Source organism: Strix aluco, chromosome 11, assembly GCF_031877795.1.
Source record: "Strix aluco isolate bStrAlu1 chromosome 11, bStrAlu1.hap1, whole genome shotgun sequence".
Classification (NCBI taxonomy): Eukaryota; Metazoa; Chordata; class Aves; order Strigiformes; family Strigidae; genus Strix; species Strix aluco.
Window position 1 is genome coordinate 13,359,513 of NC_133941.1, and position 23,968 is coordinate 13,383,480.

Genomic DNA, 23,968 nt, shown 5'->3' on the forward strand with positions numbered 1-23,968 from the left:
CTCTTTGTTTAACACTGCTGTTCCCAAATGGGCTTGGGCATAGGTGGAGTCTAAGATAGTTGGGGACCATTTGTTTTGCATTATCTTACTGGGTTTGGGTTTTTTGCTGTGTCTTTTTTTAAAGAAATCTCCTTTTAAGCATATTTGAGGAGCTGGAGCGGAGCTGTGAGGAGAAGCTCCATATCTGGGCAGGAAGTCCTGCTGACCAGGCAGCCTGAAAAACAGGCAGCAACCCCTGTTATGTTTGGCCCCTGCGCAGCGGTGGAAATGAGTGGCTCAAACCTCCCTCCACTTCCGAGGGAGCGAGGAATTACGCTGTCCTCCAAAGAGAGACGTGGCTGTGCTTCCAGTCGTGGAGAGGAGATGCTGCCTGGAGGGCTCTGAGCTGTCAGGGCAGGGTGATGCAGCGATTGGTGGGTAAATGTCCCGTCCCCATGTGGAGGGGGCTCGAGTCTGTTCACTCAGGCTGCTCCTGGTGACATCTGTCCATGCCACAGGGATGTCCCCGAGGCTTCACGGGGCCACCTGAGCTGCTATCCCAGCACCTTCCCTTCCTGCTGGAGACCTACATCTCTGAGGGCAGGAGAACCTGAGCTAGCTCAGGAGCCATGTGTTGTCTTGAAGAGCCTCTCTGGTTTTGCATTGTTTCTCCCAAATCTTTTCCTGTAGTTTCATCCTCACAACTAGCTTGCAAGGTGAGTGATGCTGTTGACACCTACAAACATGAGTTTCCAAGGAGATTTGGAGCTCCTGACCAAAGGCATGTGGTATGGTCCTGGCTAGAGCAGTGAATAAATGAGAGGGCCAGTGACCAGGTTTTCTACACATGTCTGAAGAAGTTTGTGGCCAAAGATCAGGGCTAGGACTTTAGTTCTGTCTTCAGGAAATGGATGATCAGCTTTTGTTGTATAACCCCAAGGCAAGGTTTGCCTGTTGATGCCAATGGGTGGGTTCAAGTGAAACAACAATGGCAGCTTAAGATAAGAGCTGTGACTTTGGTCTATTAAATGTGATCCATTTAACTGCATTTGTTTGGGCTGAGTAAATGTGTAACTGCGGTGAGACAACAGTGGAAGTTCAAGAGCAGTTCCCAGGGTGCTGGCAGAGGTGCCATGCCAGGTCAGGAGGTGGAGGGGTGCAGCCTGCCTCGCTCTGGTAAGCCTCACAGGAACAGCCTGTGCTGCAGGGTGCCCCTGGGGTCAGAAGCACTTGTTGGACTTGTCTGTCCCTCTGTGAGCTGGCTGTTTGTCTGTGGTGTGGGGCACCACGTGCTGGATCCCAGCTCTGCCAGCCTTTGGGATGTTCGTCCTGCCCTTGCCAACGCACAGTCATGCCCAAGCTGTTCTGTGGCAGTGTTTGGAGTCGGGTGGGTGTCCAAAACCACTCTAGCAGCCTGGACACAGATCCTCTGGCTAACTGGGGTGATGGGTAGTGCCAGCCTGCTCTGGAGGGTGGGTGCAAGGGTGTTCTGGGGAGTACTGATTCAATAGGTACTTCCCTGGGGTTTAGACTGAGTAAAGAGCAGTTAACCTCAGTTAAACTTGGATCTGGGATGTGAAGCAGAAGTCATACTTGGACAAGTAGAACAAATTACCAGTTTGAATAAATTACTAAGAAAAGGCCTTGTTAACACTGAAGAAATAAAGGGAAATACTGGGTTTATGTATCCATGTGGGGGTCACAGCCTGGTGCCCCCCCCCCCCCCCCCCCCCCCAAAATGGCTGTGAGTTCCTGCACTGGCACTGGGGCTGTGAAGCATTGGGTTGTCTTGTTGGGGGTTCACGTACGTGGTTCTTGCTACTGACAGTGCTTTTCCCTCGCTTTCCCCCTCGTATGTAATGGAACTCTTCCAAAGGAGTTTATTTAATACAGATGTTTGTATTTTAAATAAACAACCATTCATAGTCCCTTGCCTATACTCAGCTTCTGTCTGACTCATTAAGATCAGAGTCAGTTAAAAAAACCATTGGTTAGTAGGTATCTAGCACAGAGTTCCACAGTGGGCAAGACTGTAAGTGGTCTGTGCTGGAATCTGAAATGTCTTTATCTCTTCTGGAGAGCTGGCACATAGCTGGAGAATCAAACTTGTCCTATTTTTCTGGGTAGTAGAGGCAGGGTGGAGTGTATGTGCATGCTAAGACTGTTTTTAAGATGTATTTTTATGAATACCCAGGGTGAGAGGTCTTTTCACTGGCTTCAAAATACCTGAAAAAACTGCAGGTTAAAAATAAGGTGAAAACTACAGGTGAAAGCCAAGGCACAAATGAAATAGCAGTCCTGGGGGCAAAGTGAGCTGAAATGGGCCATTTCATACCCTTTGGGCTGTGTTTCTCAAGGATGAGCAGCCTTGTATGGAGACTTAATAGTTCTGCCCAAAAAAAGCATGTAAAGGCTTGTCTACTTAAAATTGGCAAACCAGCATCCAGCCATTTCTAGAACCATCTGTTCATAAAAGCTTTGTCCTTATGAGCAACACTGGGCTTTCCAAGTAAATTAAATGTCTTTCCTGAGTGCCTTCAAATAACCTTTTCCTCCCCAAAGCTGCAGAATATGAGTTGGAATGTCGGGGCAGACCTTGGGGTGTCCCAGGTCTGTGCAGGAGCTTTGAGGAGCCTGGGAGGTGGTGCTGGGAGTGGGACGGGTGGATGCAGGAGGGAACAGGAGAAAGGAGCGGCTGCCAGCATCACCACTGGGTTTGCATCTGAGCGGAGCTATGGAGCCCTCAGGGTCCTTGCAGAACCTCCTCAAAGGGGAATTTATTTTTTAACCATGCACACCACTGCAGAGTGAAGGAGCTGAGCATGTTCCCCCAAATCCACACCTTAAAAACATCCTCTGTTCTTTTACTGCTCTTGATCCCTCCATTTGAAATCAGGTTTTGGCAGGGATGGCCTCTGCCCGTCCCTGTGTGAAGCTGGGGAGGGCTGTGCTGTGCAGGGGATGGGGACTGCTGGGTCTGGGCAAGGAAGACAAGGAGCTGGGGCAGGAGGCAGCATAACAAATACTGATTTAAATAGGGTATGATCTTGTAATGAAAGACTATTATAACACAAACACACATGGAATAGATTAATATTGCACAGGCAGGCAACACCCTTCTCTAGAACAGAAACCTCTGCAGCCTCAACTGTTCTTCTGATGGAGTCTTAACGAATAGTCAATGTCTAGAACAAGCTTGTGCCTTGAGAGGGATTAAAGATCTACAAAAACTTGATGAATGGGAGCAAGCGCCAAAAAGGGCATGGTGGTGTGAGACCTGTATGTGTTAAGCCTTAATGGAAAAGGCAGACTGTGAGGTCCAAAATGGTCAGAAAATTGCAGCAGTGACACTTTATAATGCTCCTTGAGAACTGCCTCTATTAGGGTCTTGCGGAGGTGGATGACTGCTCTCTAGCTTAATCTCTGACTGCACAGGGTTGGATCTGCTGAGATGGGGCGAAGCTCCTGAGATGCTGGTGTTGCAGCAGTCCTGGGGGTGGGACTGCTCTTGTTTTCCTTAAGTCCATTTTTACAGGGAATAACTGTGTCTTTCAGACAGGAGTCTGAGAATTTCTGTGAAAACAACCAGGCTAAGATAAAGTCAGTGTCCTGTGGTGTCACTTCTCCCTGATGCTTCCTGCAGTACTTCTTGTCTCCCATCATACCCTCCTGCAGTCTTCACATTCAGAAAGCCGTGTCTGATAAACCCACAGCGCAGACACTAAAATAGGTTTATTTTCCAATGTTATTGGCTCCTTTTGTGTCTTTTTGTGCTTGTATCTTTCCTGTTGGGAAGTTCTTAGTACTATCTCTGCAGCAGTGAGCACCCATGTATACAGGTGACTTTCTTCTGTTTTCAGTGAGCAGCAGAAAGTGCAGCTCAACCACAGCCCTTCTTCCCCTCCTGCTTTTCCTCCCCTGTTTCCTGTTCACCATGGAAACCACCTGTAAAGTCCAGTGCCAGAGGCATGGGAGCATGCCCATTCCCAAAATACACTTGAGCCCCTGTAGGAAGACCAAGGAGGTCCAAGCTGCAGTAAAAGAAGTTTAGCATCAGGTCATGGCAGTGCACCTCCATGTCTCGCTGCCTGAAATTTCTGACTTGCACAGATTCATGTGCAATATATAAGCTGAAGGAAAATAACCTTTTAATGAGACCTGAGGCCTCTGTGCATGAGATTAAGGTGGCTGCCCAGTGTGTGTGCATGTTCATTATTTGATGTGCCATCCCACCCACACTGGTCCAGACATGCCATCTTCCCTCACTTTAAAGCAAAAATGTTCATCCCGAGCATCCCTAAAAATACTTGTAGCAGGTCAAATGGCATTTGGGAGGTTTGAGGCTTCATGGGATATAAGGCATGGCTGAAGAAATCCAACATCTGAAGGACAAAACACAACATTGGTACTGTAGTCTCAGATGATCTTTGAGGATAAAGCCTTTCCAACTCGGGTGTCCTGTTCTTTTCCAGATGTCGGTGAGCCAGCCACAGTCAGGAAGAGGTGTGCCTTGTTTACGCTGCAGAGGGACGTGCACGGGCTTTGAGCCACATTCTTGGAGGTAACATCTTGGCCTTGACGGGCCCTGCCCTGACGCTGTCCCTTTGGTCCTGCTGACATTCAGACTCCAGTGGCTTTGAATGCAAAGAGCTGCGGAGCACTGGGGTGGTGGTGGGAGGTGTGGAGGGGACACACTGGCTGGCTGGGACAGCTGCTGAGCTGGGCAGATGCTCGTGCTCCCTGCTCTCCATCCCCCTTCCCCACTGGTCTTGCTCTTTTATTTTTTGAGTTAATACCTCATCCACAAGTGCTTAAACCAAGCTGAGGCTCTCGTGCAGTGGGGTTTTTTCCTCTTTTGCTACCACTGCCTGCTCCCTGGAAGTTGAGACTATCTCTGTGAGGTTGGGCGCAGGTCTTGGCAACGAGCTGCAGCTTGGGAAGAGGAGAAAGCTGGGTGTGAGGTGGCCTGGCCTTCAGAAGGGCCTCACCTGCCATGGGCTTGTCCCTGGCACAGCCCTGCATGGTTGGTGCTGTTCGGTGGGACATGGGGAGGGGAACATGGTGCCAAAGCTGCTATGAGCTGTGCTCGGCACGAGCCACCTGATGCCCTGCACAGCGTGTGGGCCAGGGCAGGGCTCCTCTGCCTGTTGGATTGTTTGGAAATGAGTTAGAAGAAACACGTCCTTGCTTGCTATGGAGGCAGGGAAATGCTGACCAAAAGGACAATCTGGTGCTGTCGGCAGGAGTCGTGCCAAGTACCTGTCTGTCACCCTCGTCCTTGAGGGTGAGCGCGGGTGCAGGGCTGGCAGAGTGGAACAAAGCCCTTGCGAGGGCTCAGTGCTGTGTCCTGCTTGGCAGCACCACAGTGGCCATTGCTGCTGGCTGTCCTGAGCATCCTGACGGCTGAAATCCTGTGCCAAGTGCAAGAAACATCTTGTTATTTGATACTTTATTTTCAGTTTTTCCCCTTGAAAACACTAATTTAGGTAAACAGCCACCAAATATCAGCAGCTGGTGAGAGCCGAGCAGTACTGCGTGCTTGGCTCTGGGCAGGGGCAGTGGGCTGCTGCCCTGCCCTATCTGCTTCCAAACCAAAATGGGAGAAACAAAGGGGGCTTTGAAATGGAAGGGACCTATCCAGATGTCACTAATTAAAAAAGCATTAGTGCCCTCTGAGGTTCTCTTGCACAACACTAGACTGTTCTGTGAGCTGGGAGAGCTCCTGTTTGCTGCTGGCTGTGCAGCCGTGGCAGCGGTGCGGTCTGCAGGTGTGCTGCTGAAATACTTCACCGTGGTGGCATGCAACTGTGTCCTGCAGCCTTCCCTTTCCCGCTTCAGTACCTCAGCTGTGTGGAAATCCAAACTTCAACACACTTGTTTGGTTGAATCACTACTTTTGGGGTTTTTAATTGACTCAAAGGCTCGTTTGAATCATGCTTGTTCCAGGATCCTGCTGAAATACTTGGGGTTGCATCAGAGTTAGTTTGTCCTTTTTGCTGTTAGCATTTGATGGAAAAGCTGTCCAGCAGAGTGACCTTATAGACTTGACTTGATGATTTATAGCTATTGTAATTAAAATGGTAGACAACTAGTATCAATTCCTCTTTTAGCAGTCACTTTTTTAATGGCATTTAAAGCTTTGTAAGATGTGAGGCTAGTGCTCGGCTGTTGGAGCTTGGTGAGGGGGGGAGATTTAGTGATGCTTGAAGGGGTTTTCAAAGTTCACGGACAGTGGCAGCTCCCTGTGGCGGGTGGGAGGCAGCGCTCTGTCGGCACTGCTGTGGCTGCTTTTGCCTGGGGACAGCACTTAGGGGCTTGCAGCTTTCTGCTCTGTGCCGCTGCCGATCCCTCTGGGATGAAAAGCTGGACATGACCCAGCAACATGCACTCGCAGCCCGGAAAGCCAACCGTGTCCTGGGCTGCATCAAGAGAAGTGTGGCCAGCAGGTCGAGGGAGGGGATTGTCCCCCTCTGCTCTCATGAGACCCCCCCTGCAGCGCTGTGACCAGCTCTGGGGGCACCAACATCAGAAGGACACGGACCTGCTCGAGCAGGTCCAGAGGAGGCCACGAAGATGACAGGGCTGGAGCACCTCCCTGTGAGGACAGGCTGAGAGACTTGGGGGTGTTCAGCCTGGAGAAGAGAAGGCTCTGGGGAGACCTTGGAGCGGCCTCCCAGTACTTAAAGGGGCTACAGGAAAGGGGGGGAGGAACTCTTTATGGGGGGGGGGGGGGGGGGGGGGCAGGGCGGGCAGGTAGGGATAGGACATGGGGTAATAGTTTAAACTGACCGAGGGTAGATTGAGATTAGATGTAAGGAAGAAATTCTTCTCTGGGCAACCTGTGCCAGCATCTCACAGGGAAGCTGTGGCTGCCCCCTCCCTGGAAGGGTTCAAGGCCAGGTTGGACGGGGCTTTGGGCAACCTGGGCTAGTAGAAGGTGTCCCTGCCCATGGCAAGGGGGTGGGACTGGATGATCTTTAAGGTCCTTTCCAACCCAAACCATTCTCTGATTCTATGAATCGTGCTGAATTCCCATGCGCAGCTCAGGCCACAGGAGCCTTTTGTCTTACGCCATAACCCTGGTCTGCATTTAACCTTTGGGAGAGGGTGACACTCCATGGCTCAGCCATCACATGATCACGTGCCCACCGTGGCCCAGCTTGCATCAGAAGGGTGATCTCACTTCTCACCCACAGGAAAATCTGCAAGTCGTGCAAATGCAGCCAGGAGGATCACAGCCTCAGCTCAGACCTGGAGGATGATCGGAAAATTGGGCGCCTGCTGTCGGACTCCAAGTACGCCACGCTTACCGCCCGGGTGAAAGGAGGTGATGGCGTTCGCATTTACAAAAGGAATCGCATGATCATCACCAACCCCATCGTGTCTCGGAAAGACCCCACCTTCGACACCATCACATACGAGTGGGCTCCGCCAGGGCTCACCCAGAAGCTGGTAAGATGATCCACAGCACATTTGGCGGGTAGTTGTGTTGCTTAATGGAGAACATAACTCAGCTCTGGAATAAAGTTATCAGGCAAAAATAGTAAAACATATGGTTTGCCTCAGAGAGCAAAAAATGTACATAACACTTTGTATTTCGGAAAACCGCATAAATAACCAGAGTAGGTAGGAGAGGGGAATGGATTGCCTTCAGGTTTTTATAGGTTTGCTTACATTTCTAGGAGAAATCTTAATGGGTTTTACAACTACAAAGCTCACTACTTGGGTAAAGCTCATGTCCAATAAAAACACTGCTGTGGAGACATCCCATCCCTGCTGTCCTGCCAGTTGTACCACGCCTGTGCAGCCCACGCAGGCGTTTGCATGCTCCCAAAGCCCAGGCTGGATGCAGGAGAAATTCCTCCAGGCCTTCTCAGGGGGGATGGGATTGGTCCTCTCCTTAAACACCCCCAGGAGGGCACCCAGGAGGCTCTGCAAACCATGGGACAGCCCCAGGACAAGTTAACTCCTGAGACCGTCTCCATACTTTTCAAACAAGGCGGGTCTGGGCTGGGCTTCTGGGAGAAACAGTGGAGACAAGCTCTTTGGGTGGTTTATCTGGGCAGGAAGAGTTGTCCTGGGCTTTGACCTCCCTGTTGGAGAGGCTTGTTGAGTCTGATCTGCAAATCTGGGTGTGAGCCTGTCCCAGGACCAGCCAGTGCAGGTGGATGGAGGTAGCTGGGACACTTCCCCTAACCTGGAGGGTTTTTTCAGCAAACACCTCAGGAAATTACGCTTTAGTCTCTCGAAAGCAGAGAAATTAAATCAATGTGGAAAGAAGTAATGCTGCATCTAAATCCAGTGCTGTGCTTCTAAATTATTCTGGTACGGATATGGGCTTTAATAGGGCAAAATAACTGTAGCCTTTCATATAGTAATTATTTTCCTTGCTTGCTGAGGTAGTCATTAAAATCTTGGACTTAAAATAGGCCTGGCATCTCAGATTTATTAACCAGGAGTGTAACTAGTGCTCACTTGTGCCTCTGTAAATCACAGAATGGCCCCAAACCTCCCCAGAACACAGCCTTGTTTCCTGTTGAATGCTGTATCACCTCGGCCCCGGACGAGCGCCGACACGGAGCCAGAGCAGTGTGCTGACAGTGTTTCCTTCGTGGCTGAACTTCTCTGTAATGCTGTTTTCATTTCAGCTCTGACTTGCTGGGCAAGCGGAGGAGGCGGGAAAGGGGGTTTAATTTCTTTTGGCGGTGGTGGGCAGCCGGGTGGTTGTGCCTCAGGGCTCCCACTCACAGAAGAGTGTTGCTCCAGTGGAAAACATCCTCTGGCAGTGCTGGGCTTGGACCCCCTCTGCCCAGGGACCCTCCCACTGCCTCGGTTGAGGTGCAGCACCAGCCCATCCCTGTCCCCAGCAGATTTATGGCGTTTCCTCTCCCAGGGACCAGTTTGTCATGCCAAGGCCTGGGAGCATCCTGCCCACAGCTCCTGCCTGTGTGGGCCTGAACTCTGCCTGTCCCTGCTGCCTGAGGAACCCCTCCCAGACTCAGTGCTGGAGCTGGGATTTTTTTTTCCTTACAGCCGAACATAGTCCGGTCCAATAAAAAAATATTTGCTTAGGTTTTGTAAAGAGAGCTCAGGGTAAAAAGGGGAGATGGGAAGCGTGGTCCCATGCCGAGGGCTGGATCTGAAAACAAGCCCCCAGCCCCACCTTCCCTCCCGCGCCTGGTTTCTGTCTGGGCGAGCGATATTGCCATGTGGGAACGAATGGAAGTGGTTTTTGGGGTGTGGAAGTGTTAGCCAGCAGAGCAGTTCTTGAGGGAAAGCATTTAACTGGCTTTTAACTGTGTTGTGGTACTAAAAACATCGTATATTACACTGTCATTAGTGGACAGCTTTTGCTCTTCAAATTAAACAAATAGTTTAAAGCTGCTGAAAATTGCAACCAGATTTTTTTAAAAGAAGAATTGGGGAAACAAATGTGATATTGCAGCTGCAGACCCAAGAGGCAGACTGACTGTTTCTCAAGACTTAGTTGCCCTTACCCCCTTGGAAAGGCTGACTGGGGGTGGCTTGAAGTCTGTACTGGGAATGCAGTTGGGGTCAGTGGTGTTCATTGGAGCGGACCACTGGGCTTTAATGAGGGACCGAGACTCCCACACATCCAACTGCCCGGCTGATTAATTGTCATGCCGATGCTTGCAGCCTTTTCTTTGGTAGGAGCTGGCCCAGCAGGAATGTTTGTTTAACAACTGTTTGCCTTCCGCAGGTCCCGCGGGGAATCAGGGAGCTCGTGAGGGATGGGGAGAACAATGATGGCACTCTGCCCACCCAGCCTGATTCATTAAACACGCTACTCAGCCCGGGATTTATCAGAAACCCAGGTTTCGCTGCTCGATGGGCTGGCTGCAGCACAGGGTTGGCTCCTTACTGCGAAGGATGGCCAAAGCTGTGGCTGCTGGGCTGCTTTCTTCTTCTTTGGGCCTGAGCCCTGACTGTACCCCCTTGTGAGCATGTGTTTGGGGTGACCCCAAATGCAGCCCCATGCAGCGGAGACTGTAGGGAACAAACTAGTCCCTATGGTGCTGGTAAGGGGCAGCTTGGAGGGTACATGCCCCCCAAAAGCTTTAGAACTCTTGGTAGTGCCTGAAAGGATATCTTGATTCAAGTAAACAACGTGCAGGGGTTTTGAAGACAACCTTGATAAATTTTGGCTTGAAGATCAACTTGACAAACTTTTAGGAGAAATGCTGGATGTCAGCCATTCTCGGGATAGCTCAAAAGGGATTTGGGCCAAAAAGCTTTTAGTGCAGAACTGACTTGCTCCAGTGATTTCCTTCTGAAGGCAGTCTGGAAACTTGGGATTGTTTTTAATATTGTTGTCCTGAAGTGGATGGTCCAATAATAGGAGGAAGTTCAGAGTGTGTTTTCATCAAGCTGTGCCTGGAGAAGTTATGAAGTAGATATTCAGGGTCCTTGGGGGAAGTGAAAAGAACAGACCATAAAATAGTTCTAAAATCCAGTAGTTAACAGTGAAAACTTAGTACTCTTTCTCAACATTATCTGTGCTAAGGCAACATAGTAAAGCATTTGACTGTAATGCTGCATGGTAGCAGCAGGAGAAACAACTTTTTATTATCCTTGATTTTGATTTTTGGTGTCAGGTTGAATTTTTTTTCCCTGATCTGTTCTCTGGACACATTTTATAATGTGCAATTATAACTTTAAACATTCTCTTGATCAAGGAGTGAAATCCCACCAGATGTCTGGGCAGGTACTGAAACCTGCCACCGAGCAGTCCAGCTGTACTGTTAAGAAAGGCTGGAGGCTTCGCTTTTCTCTCTCGCTTTCAGCACAGACATTTTGCATTGGCAGTGCAGAGTCTGGTGGTGGAGTGGAACGAGACGCTTCAGCTGCACGTGCTGCTCTCGTAGCTCTGGTGTAAGTGTTCATTAGTCTTGGCACATTTATAGTGGATTAAGAATTTCTTCCATTAAGATCCTACTGTGTTACTGCTCTGCTAGTGCTCTGGCTGAACCAAGGCGGCACAGACTGCATAGCATACGCTGTCCTAACATTCAGTCATACAGCACCAAGAGTTTGGTTGCTTTTCTCTCCGGTTGTCTGATACCACCAGCAGTATCCTTATTTTGTGGGGCAGCGCCTGTGTGCAGCCTGGGAGGAGCTGTCGGGGAATTCAAGTCTCTCTTGTTTCTGCAGTTCCTATTAGGATTTCTCACTTCTGTGAAAGCCATCTTGCACCAGATCACTTCTGCAGCATCCTGCAGCTCTCTGACCCACTACACCTGAGCAGCACCTTCTCCCACAGGGCAACAGCTCTCCCCCAGTAAACTCCTGGGTAGCAATCCTGCTGTTGCACACACACCATAGACTGGGTGTTGGTGTCCAATATCGTAACGTGCAGCAATGTTAATGTGCGCTCCAAGAAACGGGGAAGAAGCCCTGCCTCCATAAAATCATTTATCTATTGCTGTTGCAAGTCTTCAGGCTGGAATCTTGCCCTGCAATGCTGCTGTCTGGCTGGAAGTAGCTGAGGTGGAAGCTGACTTTGAAGCTTTTACAGATGTGATGAGTTGTTCAGTGTTGTGCAAACATTTCTGTAGTTAAAAGGCCGTACTGAACCAGACTATGTACACTGAACAGTTAATTGCTTCTCTGCTTTTTTAAAATTCAGTTTCAAATGCTGACCAAGTAAGAAACAAATCTAATGCAGCTGGATGCTGGTCTTTAAAACAGGATGGCAGAGCGCCAACTGGCTGCCCCTTAGCTCTTCACACTACAATAGGAAAAATGCCTTGAGTGGGAAACTCCCTTCCCGTTAGCACCAGGCCAGAAGAAGTTAACTATACAGACCCCACTGTCCCACGAGCACTAGTTCAGCGTGGGACAGAGCTCTCACAAGATCAGTTTACTCTGCTTCTAAGATAGTGTCTAGTGGCCAGCTGAGTAGGGGACTTTATTTTGGATATTTTCTTGACATTTACTTTCCACGTTGCAGGGCACTGGTGACCAAACACCTTCCCTTTACTTCAGAATCAATAGTCGGGTAGAGTTGGTGGCTGTCAGTGTTGCCTACAGACTCAAGTGCTATCTGACTCCATTTCCTGTATTAAGATTTTTGGTTTTAATTGATAAAAGGGGATCTTTTACTGTAAAATATGCTGCACACAGCCCATGAGGGCTATGGGGTGCTCTTGGTGCAGCCTCTGACCTGTTCCCCAGAGCTCTCCCTGTCCTGGCACGAGACAGTAGGAAGCTGCCTGGTCTTGGGTTTTGATGTTTATGGGTTTCTGGTCTTTTCAGCAGCCTTGTTGTCAAATTACCTGGAATAGTGACGTTCTAATGCCAGCAAGGGAGGGTGTGTTGGGATCTGGGAGCAAACTAGTGAAGCAAGTCTTTGCTGTTTTGCTTTCCTGGGGAGTCTGTTTTGGTTTTATTTCTTTAAAAAAAGCAAAACCAAAAAGTCCCCAACCTGTTTTCTGAGGATGAAATTATTAACAATATAACCTAGCTGCTACTTGCATCTGAGCCAGTTCAGCCTCTTATTTCTGAAGTGTAGGTTGGAACAACTCAAAGGCAGAAGGGAGGGGAAGGGGCACATTTTCTGCCCCAGCTCCGTAAGATGAACGGAGCATCTGTTGCAAAGACAGCTCACGCTTCGCTCAGCGGCTCAGAGTAACTGCCAATGCTCTTCTCTCCTCCCAGGCCATGCAGTACATGGAGCTGATCCCGAAGGAGATGCAGCCGGTGGCGGGGACAGATGGGGCCTACTATCGCCGGCGGCAGCTGATGAGACAACTCCCGCTCTATGACCAGGACCCATCACAGTGCCGCGGCCTCACTGAGGGCGAGCTGAAGCTGATGGAAGACTTCGTGAAGAAATATAAAGCTGAAGCGCTGGGTGTTGGGGAGGTGGCGCTGCCGGGCCAGGGCGGCGGCGGAAAGGAGGAGGGGAAGCCACAGGACAAGAGCATTGCTGCCGGCAAACCCCCTGAGACCACCAACGGGGCCCTGGAGAGCGCGCCCACGGCGGGGCACTACGTGAGTGCTGTGGGACGGGCTGGCAGGGGTGTCCCCGCTCTGCCTGGAGGCTGGGGAGCTTCCAGGGGACGGATTCAGACTCAACTAGGGGAGAAAAAGGCTGCACCAGCCAGGGTTATCTGTTCCCAGTTCACAATAGTGCTCCCATGAGCTCCTCCGAGCCTGCTGCAGTGCTTCCCCAAACTCCCAGAGCAATGCTGCGATGCTGAGCTGCATCTTGAGCACTGCAAAAGACCCTGGTGTGGGACCACTCGTGTGCTGCTGCTGAGCACAAGTGCCCATTGAACAAGGGTGAGGAAGGGGGGGTCATCTCCTTCATGTCCTCCCTCCCCAGCGAAAGCTGTGCTGAACCACCAAGGTCAGTAAATTGTTTCCATTAGCTGTAGGAGCCAGTGACTTCACCTTTGGATTCTTGGCAGCTCTGAAAGATTGGACATGACACCTCCCTGGATGATTGTGCACCAGTCGGGTACTCAAGATCAGAAACTGTTTCACCGTGAGCTAGTGAGCAGCATTTCCAGCCAGGTTTCCAGGGCAGCACAAGTGCAAAGACCCCAAGTGACAGGAGGTGGTGGCTCAGTCTAATTAATGCAAAGCCGTGAACGTGGCGATAGTGCTCCCAGGGCTGTAATCTGTCTAGGGAACTTTGAACAGAGCATGCATGTCCCTGGGCATAGAAATACAATTCCACAGGGAAATGATTGAGATTCCCTATCACCCTTTTAGATTTAAATTCTCCCAGCACTGTCTGAAGTGGCCGTTCTGGTTGCTGAACAAATGCTTATCATAAAATATGATGAGTGAAAATATTTCATACTGGCCCTTATGAGGGTGACTTGCAGCAGATGATTTAAAGCTGGGAAAAAATGGTGTCTGAGTGTTTTAACACAAGATTTTTCTAGCCATCACTACACTGAGATTGTTACATGTTCAGAGCAGTTTTCATTTTCATTCCATATTGGGTAATGTCTCCCCTCGGCTGTGGCCTTTTCTGTTAACGTGCATCTGACTTTCAGAGTCCGGTGATACAGTAAGAGTTTTTCACTGTTGCAACAAAATACTGAATTGGACAAAGAATTTTAAGCTAAAAAAATAGCCAAAAAAAGGAAGGTTTCCATTAAACTCATTAATAAAAGTCATCTTAGCAATGAGGGTTTATTTAGACTGCAAGTTTGTCCTTCCAAGTAAATACATAACTGGGATGTTATTCTCTGTACTTTAAAGCATCATTTTTCTAGAGACACTAGCTGAAAAATGGAACAGCTTCAAAAGCAGTTGCAAGAGATCCTCTTTGACCAGCACACTGTGCAGCGTGGCTCGCAGCAGACTGCGAAGTGCTGTGGTTTCTTGCTGTGCTGAAAGCAGATCCCCCTCTACTAAAACTCTGCCTGTTTTAATCTGATCTCCTGTGCAGGAATTAATGCAGGTGACCTGGTACCAATGGGCTGTGTCCCAACATCTGACATGTGCTAAACTTCCATGAAGTGTACTGGCTTTTGCAAAACTGCACTGGAAGGAACGTTCTGCCTTAGAAAAATGAGATACAGCACTTTGTGTGAGGCTGAAAGATGTGAGCAGAATAAGCTTTATGAAGACAGAGAATAGATGTAAAGGGACTGAGAAATGAAGTGCATGAAGCCAACAGCACTGGAGGCTTTGATGTTGTCAATGTATTCGGGGTTGAAATGTAGCTCAGCACCCTCCAGATGTGGAGGTTTAGGTACCTCTCTACTTGTGTGACCATCTCCTGTGTGTCTCCTAAAACTTGAGTGTTAAACATGATGCCTGGTCCCCTTCCTGAGCCTCCCCCTCCACTGCTCGCTGGGGTGCCACAGGCAATGCCCATGGGTGCTGCTCCAGGACGTGCTGTCCTCATCTGGGAGCATGTTTGTCCCAACCCTCAAAGACCTGCAGGGTGGCAGCAGGGAAGGAGGCTTTTTGGGAAGATATGAGTGCCTTTGGTTCAAGGGTGTAGGGGGAAAATAGGGTGCTGAATAGCTTGTTTTGGAGATCCTGATTCTCAAGCAGTTTGTGTAATGTTTCTTTATTGAGTCCATTAGAAGTAGGACACAGATTTGAATTTATTGAGCACCAAACCTCTTAACTGGCACCAGCAGCTTGATTTCACCCTATTTCAGATCAAGGTGTGAATCTGAACTACAGATTTATGGATGTTGGATGTGGGGGGAAAAATAACAAAAAAAACCCACTACTCTTGCTCTAGAAGAGAATGAACCCAGAAGGCACCAAAGCTGCACCAAGAAACAAGCTGGAGTGATTTCCTTGGGTGTCTGTGTGGTCCCAGTGCTAAGGTGGTTAAACCTCTTACTGCACACTCAGGCCAGCTGTGTTGAAATTGGTGTGTAAAGGAAAACATACAGGGCCAATGTAAATTGCCATGAGAGGCATCTGAACTCAAACAGCTCTTTGAACTTGTCTCGGCTGCAGAGAGGGGCCCCACCACTGTAATAAGTCTGTCCTATGAGCTGAATGTTCTCCACAGAGCATAAAATTGTCTTTAACCCCATCAGAACTAGAAAGTCTTCTCATGTTAGAAGCCACTGTGTTGGAATCAAATCAAATCCTGAAGCAGTTGATCAAAATTAGCAAAGCAGTTGATCAAAATTAGGCATTGTCTCAAAAAGCTTGAGGCTGGCAATGTAGCGAGCGCTCAGGGGAAGCCTCGTGGTGTCTGGGGAGCTCCTTGTGTGGGAGCTGTCACTGCAAAATAGCAGCCAGCGGAGAGAGCAAGGTTGAAAAAGCTGAGGAGAAAGGGATACTTTCTTGGCCAGCACCTCTGGTAACTTGGCTAATAAAGTCTTCACTCCTCCCTACGCAATGAAGATGTAAAACGAGTACCAAGCTCTAATCCCATCTTAAATTTGAAGAGCCACTTTTTATTTAGTGTGTATATGGCAGGGGGATGGAAGTTATATGATGCTTAGGAAAAGCTCTGTGGATAATTGCCACAGAAAGAAACAGCAAAATAAGTTGTTTTTTTAACAGTTCTTATTGGCAAGAAACTTGAGCTCGGAGTTGGAAGGCTGCTCGTGTTTGTTCTCACTGTTAGATCTTGTAAGATAAGCAGGGCTGGGATGGATGGGCCTGGCAGCTCCTCTGGGGCTGACAGCGTGGAGGCAGCAGCAAGGTTGGGCTCTGGTGCCTGGAGTCACCCAAATCTGGTGCCTTGAGGAGGTATTGGGGACACAGGGAAAAATATGGCCTTGGGCCTGTATGATGGACGCAGAATTCATTGGTGCACACCTGCCCTTGCCAGCAGCCAGGCTGGTGTGCCGGGAGCAGCTTTACATCTTTGTTTTCTTGTTTGTACAGACCAGGAATAGCACAGCTTCTGTCCCGTGCTGCATTCACTCCTTCGCTGGCGTGGGTCTTGGGACTGCTTGGAAACACGTCTGAAGCCCTTTGCAGTGGAAGGAGCAGTGTCAGCAGACATATCCCCTTTCAGACTTGCAGAAAAGCCAAGCCAGGAAACATTTTGTTTCTCCTCTTGCGCTGCCTTCGTTTGTCATGCTGGATTTCCTGGTAAAATAGGAGATGCCCGTCAGCATGGTGGAACCGCTCCAGGGACTGCAGGGCAGTTACTGAAAATCCAGACTGAAGGAAGGAGGAGACAACAGCAAAATGTGTGGTGTGCTAGAAATAATAGTAATTAAACAAAGCCAAGCCACTTGGTGGGTGTAGGTAGGCCTGTAGCCTTCTGCTGTTTAAAGGGAGAAATGAGTTTAAGAAAACTCCCTAGATGCAAAGAAAGGTCTGTTTAGCACTTGTGCCCTGAGTGAGCCAAAGGGGCTGGACATAGCAGGGAACTTGTCTTCAGTTTGACACTTGCAGAGCTCACAGAAACCCCCCTCCCCCTGCACCCCCCGAGAGACCCTGTCTGCTGCTGCCTTACTGGAGTTGTAGCAGGGAGGATCACGGTGGGTCCTGTGCTTCCAGTGCAGGGTTTCCCAGGCTGTGGTGGCATTGGGGTGGTGTTCCTCAGGACATGGACCACAGCTGCCCTGTGGAAGGTGTGTGGTGTTGTTGTGTGTCATGTTCCACCCCCCACCCCGCCCCCCTCCCCAATCTCTGCCCCATCCCCAATGTCCTCCTGCAGCTCAGGAGCTGTTAGGTTACCTTCTACTGAGAAATTTTATTTTTGTGTCTTGTCTACCCCCCTATTAGAAGCTTGTTGACTTAGATCGGAGTGTTTGTAAGCAAAGTCCATTATCTGAGCCCAGGGAAATTCCCGGCCCCAGACCCTGTGTTGTCTGGAGCGTGCTGGAGGGGGGACACAGCAGCTCAAACCACCACACACATGACCCACCAGCTGCTTCATGCTGCATCTTGGTTTCATAAAAGCCTTAGCCAGGCTGCTGCGGAGATTACTAGTACAAGTCTGGCCTTGCAGCCAAGGGCTCTGCTGGGAGAGGCCCCAGCCCCTACGCAAGAGCATTTCTTTTAGGGAGTGACAGAGCACAGCCTCAGAAGCTATTAGCCTGACCTGGACTGTCCAGACTTAAATGGAAACTTAAATAACAGCCCATCAGCTTCAGGGAGGAGAGCTTAAAGCTTGCTCTTAACTAATCGCAGTGTCACTCTGCAGGCACAGTAAAGAGTGAACTCAGTTGGTCTTATATGTAATAAGCATAGATGTTAATTAATCTTCAGATTAGCCAGATCTAATTCTGTCTCTTTAGACTGGTATGAATTGAAAGGGCTGTGCTGAACTCTCTAGAGTGACATCTGTCTTATGTGTAGATGTATATATTAAAAAACTGGGAGAAAAGAACAAAGTTCCTAATCTCTATGCAAAATACTGTCTTTGACGTGCTGCACTTCTGCACTGTAGAATGTCTTGACTCTTTCTTGGAGAACCTTTGGCTTTTAGTGAAGGTTGGTTTTAGCTTGGGGGGGTTCCCAAAGGCCAGACACTTAGCTGATGGTGCCTGGTGCTATTTTTACCTGTCTGAGGATCTGGCTGGAAGGGGGTAAACAGTATTCCAGGTAAATGCTGGCAAATATACATATTTATAGTAACTTTTGTATTACAGCTTGACACTGTCCATATGTAGCACTGGTCCAAATGTTTGCACAGGATGTGGAGTGAGAGACCTCGGGATGTTGGTTCTTTTGGCTGTGGGTGCCCTGTGATGCCCTCTGTGTTGTCTGAGTCCTACTGCACTGCTGAGATGTTTTTCCCAGCACTTTTCTCGAGCTGCAACCCTTGCTTTCTCTTCAGTTTAGCATTTCCTTGCTCTTCCACCTCGCTGCTCTGTGTCTACAGCATCATTTCCAACTGTGTATTTGCTGGCCCTCCCAGGCTGATACAGCTGAAAATCTGGCTTCGGTATTTTCAAGTTCCCCTCACAGAACAAGAGCTCAAACAAAAACAACTTAAGCTGCACATCTTAGTGGTCCTGGAATTAAGTGTTTTATTTCCACTGTCCTCCTTGGTGCTATGGGGTGTCAAGCGGGAACACAGTAGGTCCTTCAGGCTTTGCAGAAGTGGGAAGCGTTGAGGTTGTGCTTGGAGATTGTAGTGTTGTGTTTTGCTAATTGTGCTTCTTACCAGCTGCACAGTGGAGAAAGATGCATTGAAAAGATCATGGAATGATTTGGGTTGGAAGGGATCTTAAAGATCATCTATCCCACCCCACTGCCCTGGGCAGGGACATCTTCCACTAAACCAGGTTGCTCAAAACCCCATCCAGCCTGGCCTTGAACCCTTCCAGGGGTGGCAATGGTGCCACGAATCAGTATGAGAAGTAAATATCCATCCCATGCACTGAACATCGGGGCTCTGTTCCCACTTGGCCCTGTGCTCACCCTGCTGCCTCTCTCTTGCAGCACTGCGAGACCTGCAAGCAGGTGGTGCCGGGGGACTGCCCGGTGGTGTACGCTGACAGGGCCGGCTACTCCCGCCAGTGGCACCCAGCCTGCTTCGTCTGCTGCCGCTGTGCTGAGCCCCTCGTCGACCTCATCTACTTCTGGAAGAGCGGGGCGGCCTGGTGCGGGCGCCACTACTGCGAGAGCCTCCGGCCACGCTGCGCCGGCTGTGATGAGGTAGGGACTTCCCGCTTCCCCCCGCTAAATTCAGGGTTTTTCTGGCCCTAACCTGCTCGCCTGCCCGCACCTCCTGGGATGTGGCATCCTCCTGGTGCTGGGCCCCAGGGCTGTGGCTTCTCTGAGGAGGTGGAGGTTCCTGAAAATGGGGTGAAGCGGTGTGATGTTAAGGATAGTCTCGGCTAGCTGCGCCGGATCTATCCCAGAGCAACAATCCAGCTCTAGCTGCATTTAAAACCTGATGGTTTTATAGTACATAATTTCAGCCTGTGACTGGCTCAGTTGCTCAGGAGCAATCCTGGGTCTTTTATTGACCCGTTCCTGAAGCCTGGCCTCCACAGCTGAGGGGCTTGGTGGGGAGCATGGGGCTGGGTCTCCCCGCTCCTGCTGTGCTTCGGCTTGGCGAGACAGTGGAAACAAGCAACTGTCTGTCTGTCCCGTAGATCATCTTCTCGGAGGACTACCAGCAGGCAGAAGGGATGGCCTGGCACAAGAAGCACTTTGCCTGCCTGGAGTGCGAGACGCTGCTGACCGGCAAACCCTTCACTCTGGACAAGGCCAGCCTCCTGTGCACGACCTGCAGCAAAAGCAAACGCCTCTGAGCGGGGAGCAGCCCGGGGACAAAGCGGGCTCCCCGAGGTCCCACCAGAACCGGGGTCATTTGACAGGCACGTGAGAAGGGGAAGGTAAAAAATATTAGAGCCTAGCCATTCACTTGCAAGCAACTCAGTGCCCTCTTGCATCCAATACAGCTTGCAGGAGAATATTTCCATGGGAGGAAGCAAAGGGAACTCATACACCTGTGGGTGGGAGGTACACAGCATGTCTGAAGAGGAGGGACTGAAAAGGAGGTTCTGTGTTCTGCTGTTTTTTTATAAAGTCTCTCCAAGCTTCTTGTGACTAAGATCTTGTAATAGTCTTTTGGAAATAACACATCTCAAAAGTAACTTTTGACATACTAACCCTCCAGTCATGGTCAAAAACAAGGGTTGTTCGTATTTGTTGAAATCTGTACTGGAAGTTTATGCTACCAGGCTGCTAAGTCTACTAAAGCAATGGGTTTGAAAAATTGGATTAACCAGAGTGACTACTTTATGAAAGCACATGGTATAAAATTGCAGCAACATGTAGCTGTAGCTTTCTCCTAATGTACAATAATGTAAAAATAATGAGATGGGCATGGAGGGCGATGGGTTTAACCCTGGTGAGATGGGAAGGGTGCAGCTCTGCCCCGGGACAGCCGCCTGGCTCAACCCACATGAGCTTTAGCCCTGAAACCGGGATGCAGAAGCACCACTGGTGCTTCCCCTGGCCAGGCTCCCCAGCCTCCCACTGCCTGCTGCTGCAGGCGAGCAGGGTTCCACAGAGCAGCATTGTGCTCCGACTGCGATGCTGGAGGTCGTTAAGCATTTAAAGTGTGAGTCTTTATTTCAGCTGGGTTAGACCAGGAACTTTATGGAAAACGGCTTTCCAGCCAAAGCTGTCTTGGGGCAGGGGGTTGTGCCTGAATGCTGCAGTGCCCATTTTTCCCTGTACTATGTCGGGGATCCCCTCCAAGTACCAGGGAACCATCCCTTCCCCTCGGAGCCGGCAGCACCCTCGCCCTGGGCTCTGCCCTGATCCTTGTCCTGCAGCTCGCCTGTCCTCAGAGCAGGTCCCCATCACCTCCTGGGTCTGGGAGGGGTGACACCATCCCAGGGTCCAGCACTGAGTCTCTGCGGATAGTATTTGTTCCCTACATCAAGCGATGCTTCTGGTAGTCACTGAAAATATCGGATAGTCCAGGCTGGCAGATGCCTGTGCGCTCGGTCTTTTTTTTATGTATTAAATGTCTATGTTATTTGCCAGAGAACTGGAATATTTTTTGCAGAGTTGAGTGTGCAAGGAGCTCACAGTTGCTGGTTTTCTTTCTGCTACAGAAGATGCTGGTTTCTCTCTAAAGCATGCTCTGTGCTGCGGGTGTTTGCTTGCTTGTGATAAAATAACTTGCAGATGAGAGTTGGGGAAAACTGTACCTGCTGCAGGGTTAGAGCTTGTGAGACCGATGGGGTGTAAAGACATATCTGGGGGTGGGGGGCAGCCTCTATGCTTTGTCCAGCCCTGTGCTGATGCGTGGTTGCTATTACTGGAAACACTGGGGTAATTAAAGAGAGTAAACGAAGTGCTGCCACTGAAGCAGAGCAGGAACAGCCTGAGGTGGCAGCGATGGCGGTGGGGTGATGGGTGCGCCTGGCAGGGTGTCGTGGGACACATGCTCCTGGGGTTGTTGGCCCACCGTGGGTTCATCAGGGGTGCAGTGAGTGCCTGGGGGTGCCTCTTCTGTAAACTTGGTGAGATGCTGCAGGTCAAGAGAGGATGTGTAGGCCTGACGCTGTGCTAGGAATAATAAAGCTCCTGCGGATGCAAGCACTTTGGTAATAAGCCAAGTGGGAATGAAAAATAAAGCCCAGTGCTTAGCTTTATTGCCTCTTCTTAGTTTTGTTATAAGGGAAATGTCTTTACATCTTTTAAAAAAAATTTGCAAAGACCTTGTTCTAAACCCTGTGATGTTAAGGCAGTACACTCAGTGTGAGCAGCAATAGGAATAGTGTAAATCACCTGTGAAATGCCATTTTGGCACAGGCATTACCATCCAAACAGCATTCCCTGATGGAAAGTCAGTGTCCATGCATGCACACAGCTGGTTACCTCTTGGAGTGATTTGCCTGTGAGGTACATGCACAGTCATTACACAGGTGTCTGGAAGAAAATTAAATGCAAAAAAAAAAAAATCAACAAAACATCGAGCTTTTAAAAGGGAAAGACTATTAACTAAACAGAAAACTCAGCAGCACGCCACTGTTTTCTCCCTGGGTGTTTCTGACTGGGCTGCCTTGGCTGGCGGCGTAGTCCGTGCAGGGTTTGCGATGCAATGAGTGCAGGGGAGGGCTGTGCGGGGCCCCTGACCGCAGTGGGGTGTCCCTTCATTGGCCCTGCCTGAATGGGGGTGCTGACCCTCCCCCGGCAGCCGCCTACCTTCCCTGGCTGAGTGACAAACCCAGGCGCTGGGGGGGCTCCATGAGCTGGGTTCCAGACTCAGCGCTGACACTGTTGAGCCCCAGAAGCAGCCCAGTGATAATTTGTCCTTTTTTTGAGTGTTTGATGCCAAGTCAGCTAGCTTGAGGTGCGTGGCGTGTATCAAGGCTAGAGGAGATGACAGTGGGTGGCTTGGGCATGTCCCCAGGGTGGGGGGTGCTTGTCTTCACCTCAAAAAAATCTGTCGATAAACCTGAGGGATAGAGACCCCCATCCTGTGCCTCTGAGGAGAGGGGTGGGGATGCTCCCAGCTCCCCATGTTGGCACATTTGCTGCACCTGTGGGACAGCTCCCACATGTAAACCTGTCAGAGGTGGGATTTCCAGGGGACCACTCTTCTCATGGGGTCCTCTCCTCTGCTTGGGGAGGTGTGTGGGGAAAGGGCATCCCCCTTCCACCACAGCCAGGGTTAAGAAACTAACAGAGACTCAAAGGATGACAGTGGAGAAGAGGTGGGTCTTGTTTTCTCTGCTGCAGAGGAATGTGCGTGGTGGGGGCTTGGGTAAATGTCAGAGCAGAGGCGTGGGGAGAGGCTGGGGTTTTGGTGGGAGCACTGGCACCCAGCGCAGCAGCAGGGAGGGAGCCTGCCTCCATGTCCAGCACTGCTGTGCTGCCCACTGCCATGGTGGGGGCCCTCCCCTCATCCCCAGCCCTCGCTCCGGGGGGCTGGGGGGACTGCACTGGGTCACCCCCACCACCTGCCCTGTGGTGGGATTGTCTCCGAGTGAGAGAGGAGGTCAAGTCCCCTTTATGTACCAGGATTGTCCTTCATAGCACCTTTGTTGGGCTTTTTACAGGACTGTGACTGCAGCCCACACATAGTAGCAGCAATTTCTGAACAGCCTGTTTCTGTTAACACAACCCTCTGTCATGAATGCCTTCACTTGATTACTTGGGAAAAAGATATCACCGTAGCATGTTCTGGATTTTGATTTTGTGATCTATAAACTGTAATTCTCCTCCTCCAATGTCCCTGTTCCAGCATGCACATGCTTGCTTCAGGCTTTTTGGACCACTGGCATCTACTTGAGCCTTTCTGCAGCTTGTAAAATACTGTCTGTTAAAAAATTTGCTGCAATTAAACAGCTTAACAGAATCCCATGCCTCTCGCATGTCAGGAGCAAAACCGTGAAATTAATGCATCTAACATTAAAACATATGTGAGTCTTTAGTTTTGATATTAAAATTGAAATTCAGTGTAAGCATGAGAAGCTATTCACCCCAAGTGAAGACATTACGGTGGGTTTTGCTATGGTTTATCATCTAGAACGAAGGAGGCTGCAGCTGCCTTCTGTGGGTCACGGACTCTGGGTTTCAAGAAAGTTGAATTGACAGGGGTGTGCTGGGCTGGCTAATAAAGAGCCACCAGCCAGCACTATATGGAGTCTCTGTCCAGAAAATTGATAAAAACCTAGGTGTTTCACGGGGTTACTATGTATGACAGGGTGTTTCACAGCATTACTGTGTACGACAGGAATCGACTAAGGGCAAAGACTGTTGTGTGACTATTTGAAAAGCATCTTGTGCTGCAGTGTCCAGTCTGTGGTCGCCAATAAAAGCTCCTGTACCAAGACTGGTTGTGTGCGTGTCCTTTAGCTGGCCTGGGCCAGGTGAGTGCGTCCCTGCACAGCGCAGGCCTCGAGCCCCCCAGTGGTCACCATGGCCTCCTCCCCTCCCAGCAAGGGTCTCTGATTGCTGACCCCACTTGCTGGTTCACCTCATGATGTTTAACGTCCCTGCGCCTCAACAGCAGCGTTGCAGCCGCCTGGAATGCTGCTGCTGCAGGACAACATCATGGGCTCATCTCATTACACTGCTATTTGGAACATACCAG

The 23,968-nt window shown here is 49.9% G+C and overlaps 1 protein-coding gene across 2 annotated transcripts in view; it reads left to right on the forward strand.

Moving 5' to 3' along the window:
• Positions 1–23,707, forward strand: part of LMCD1 (LIM and cysteine rich domains 1) — a 36,706-nt gene extending 12,999 nt beyond the window's left edge. For both annotated transcript variants that reach the window (XM_074836103.1, XM_074836104.1), the window contains exons 2-6: positions 4,452–4,540; positions 7,176–7,431; positions 12,658–12,993; positions 18,844–19,059; positions 19,503–23,707. In XM_074836103.1, the coding sequence (XP_074692204.1) occupies positions 4,452–4,540; positions 7,176–7,431; positions 12,658–12,993; positions 18,844–19,059; positions 19,503–19,661 (1,056 nt within the window). In that variant the 3' untranslated portion in view covers positions 19,662–23,707. The remainder of the gene's footprint in view (positions 1–4,451; positions 4,541–7,175; positions 7,432–12,657; positions 12,994–18,843; positions 19,060–19,502) is intronic.
• Positions 23,708–23,968: the final 261 nt, after the last annotated feature.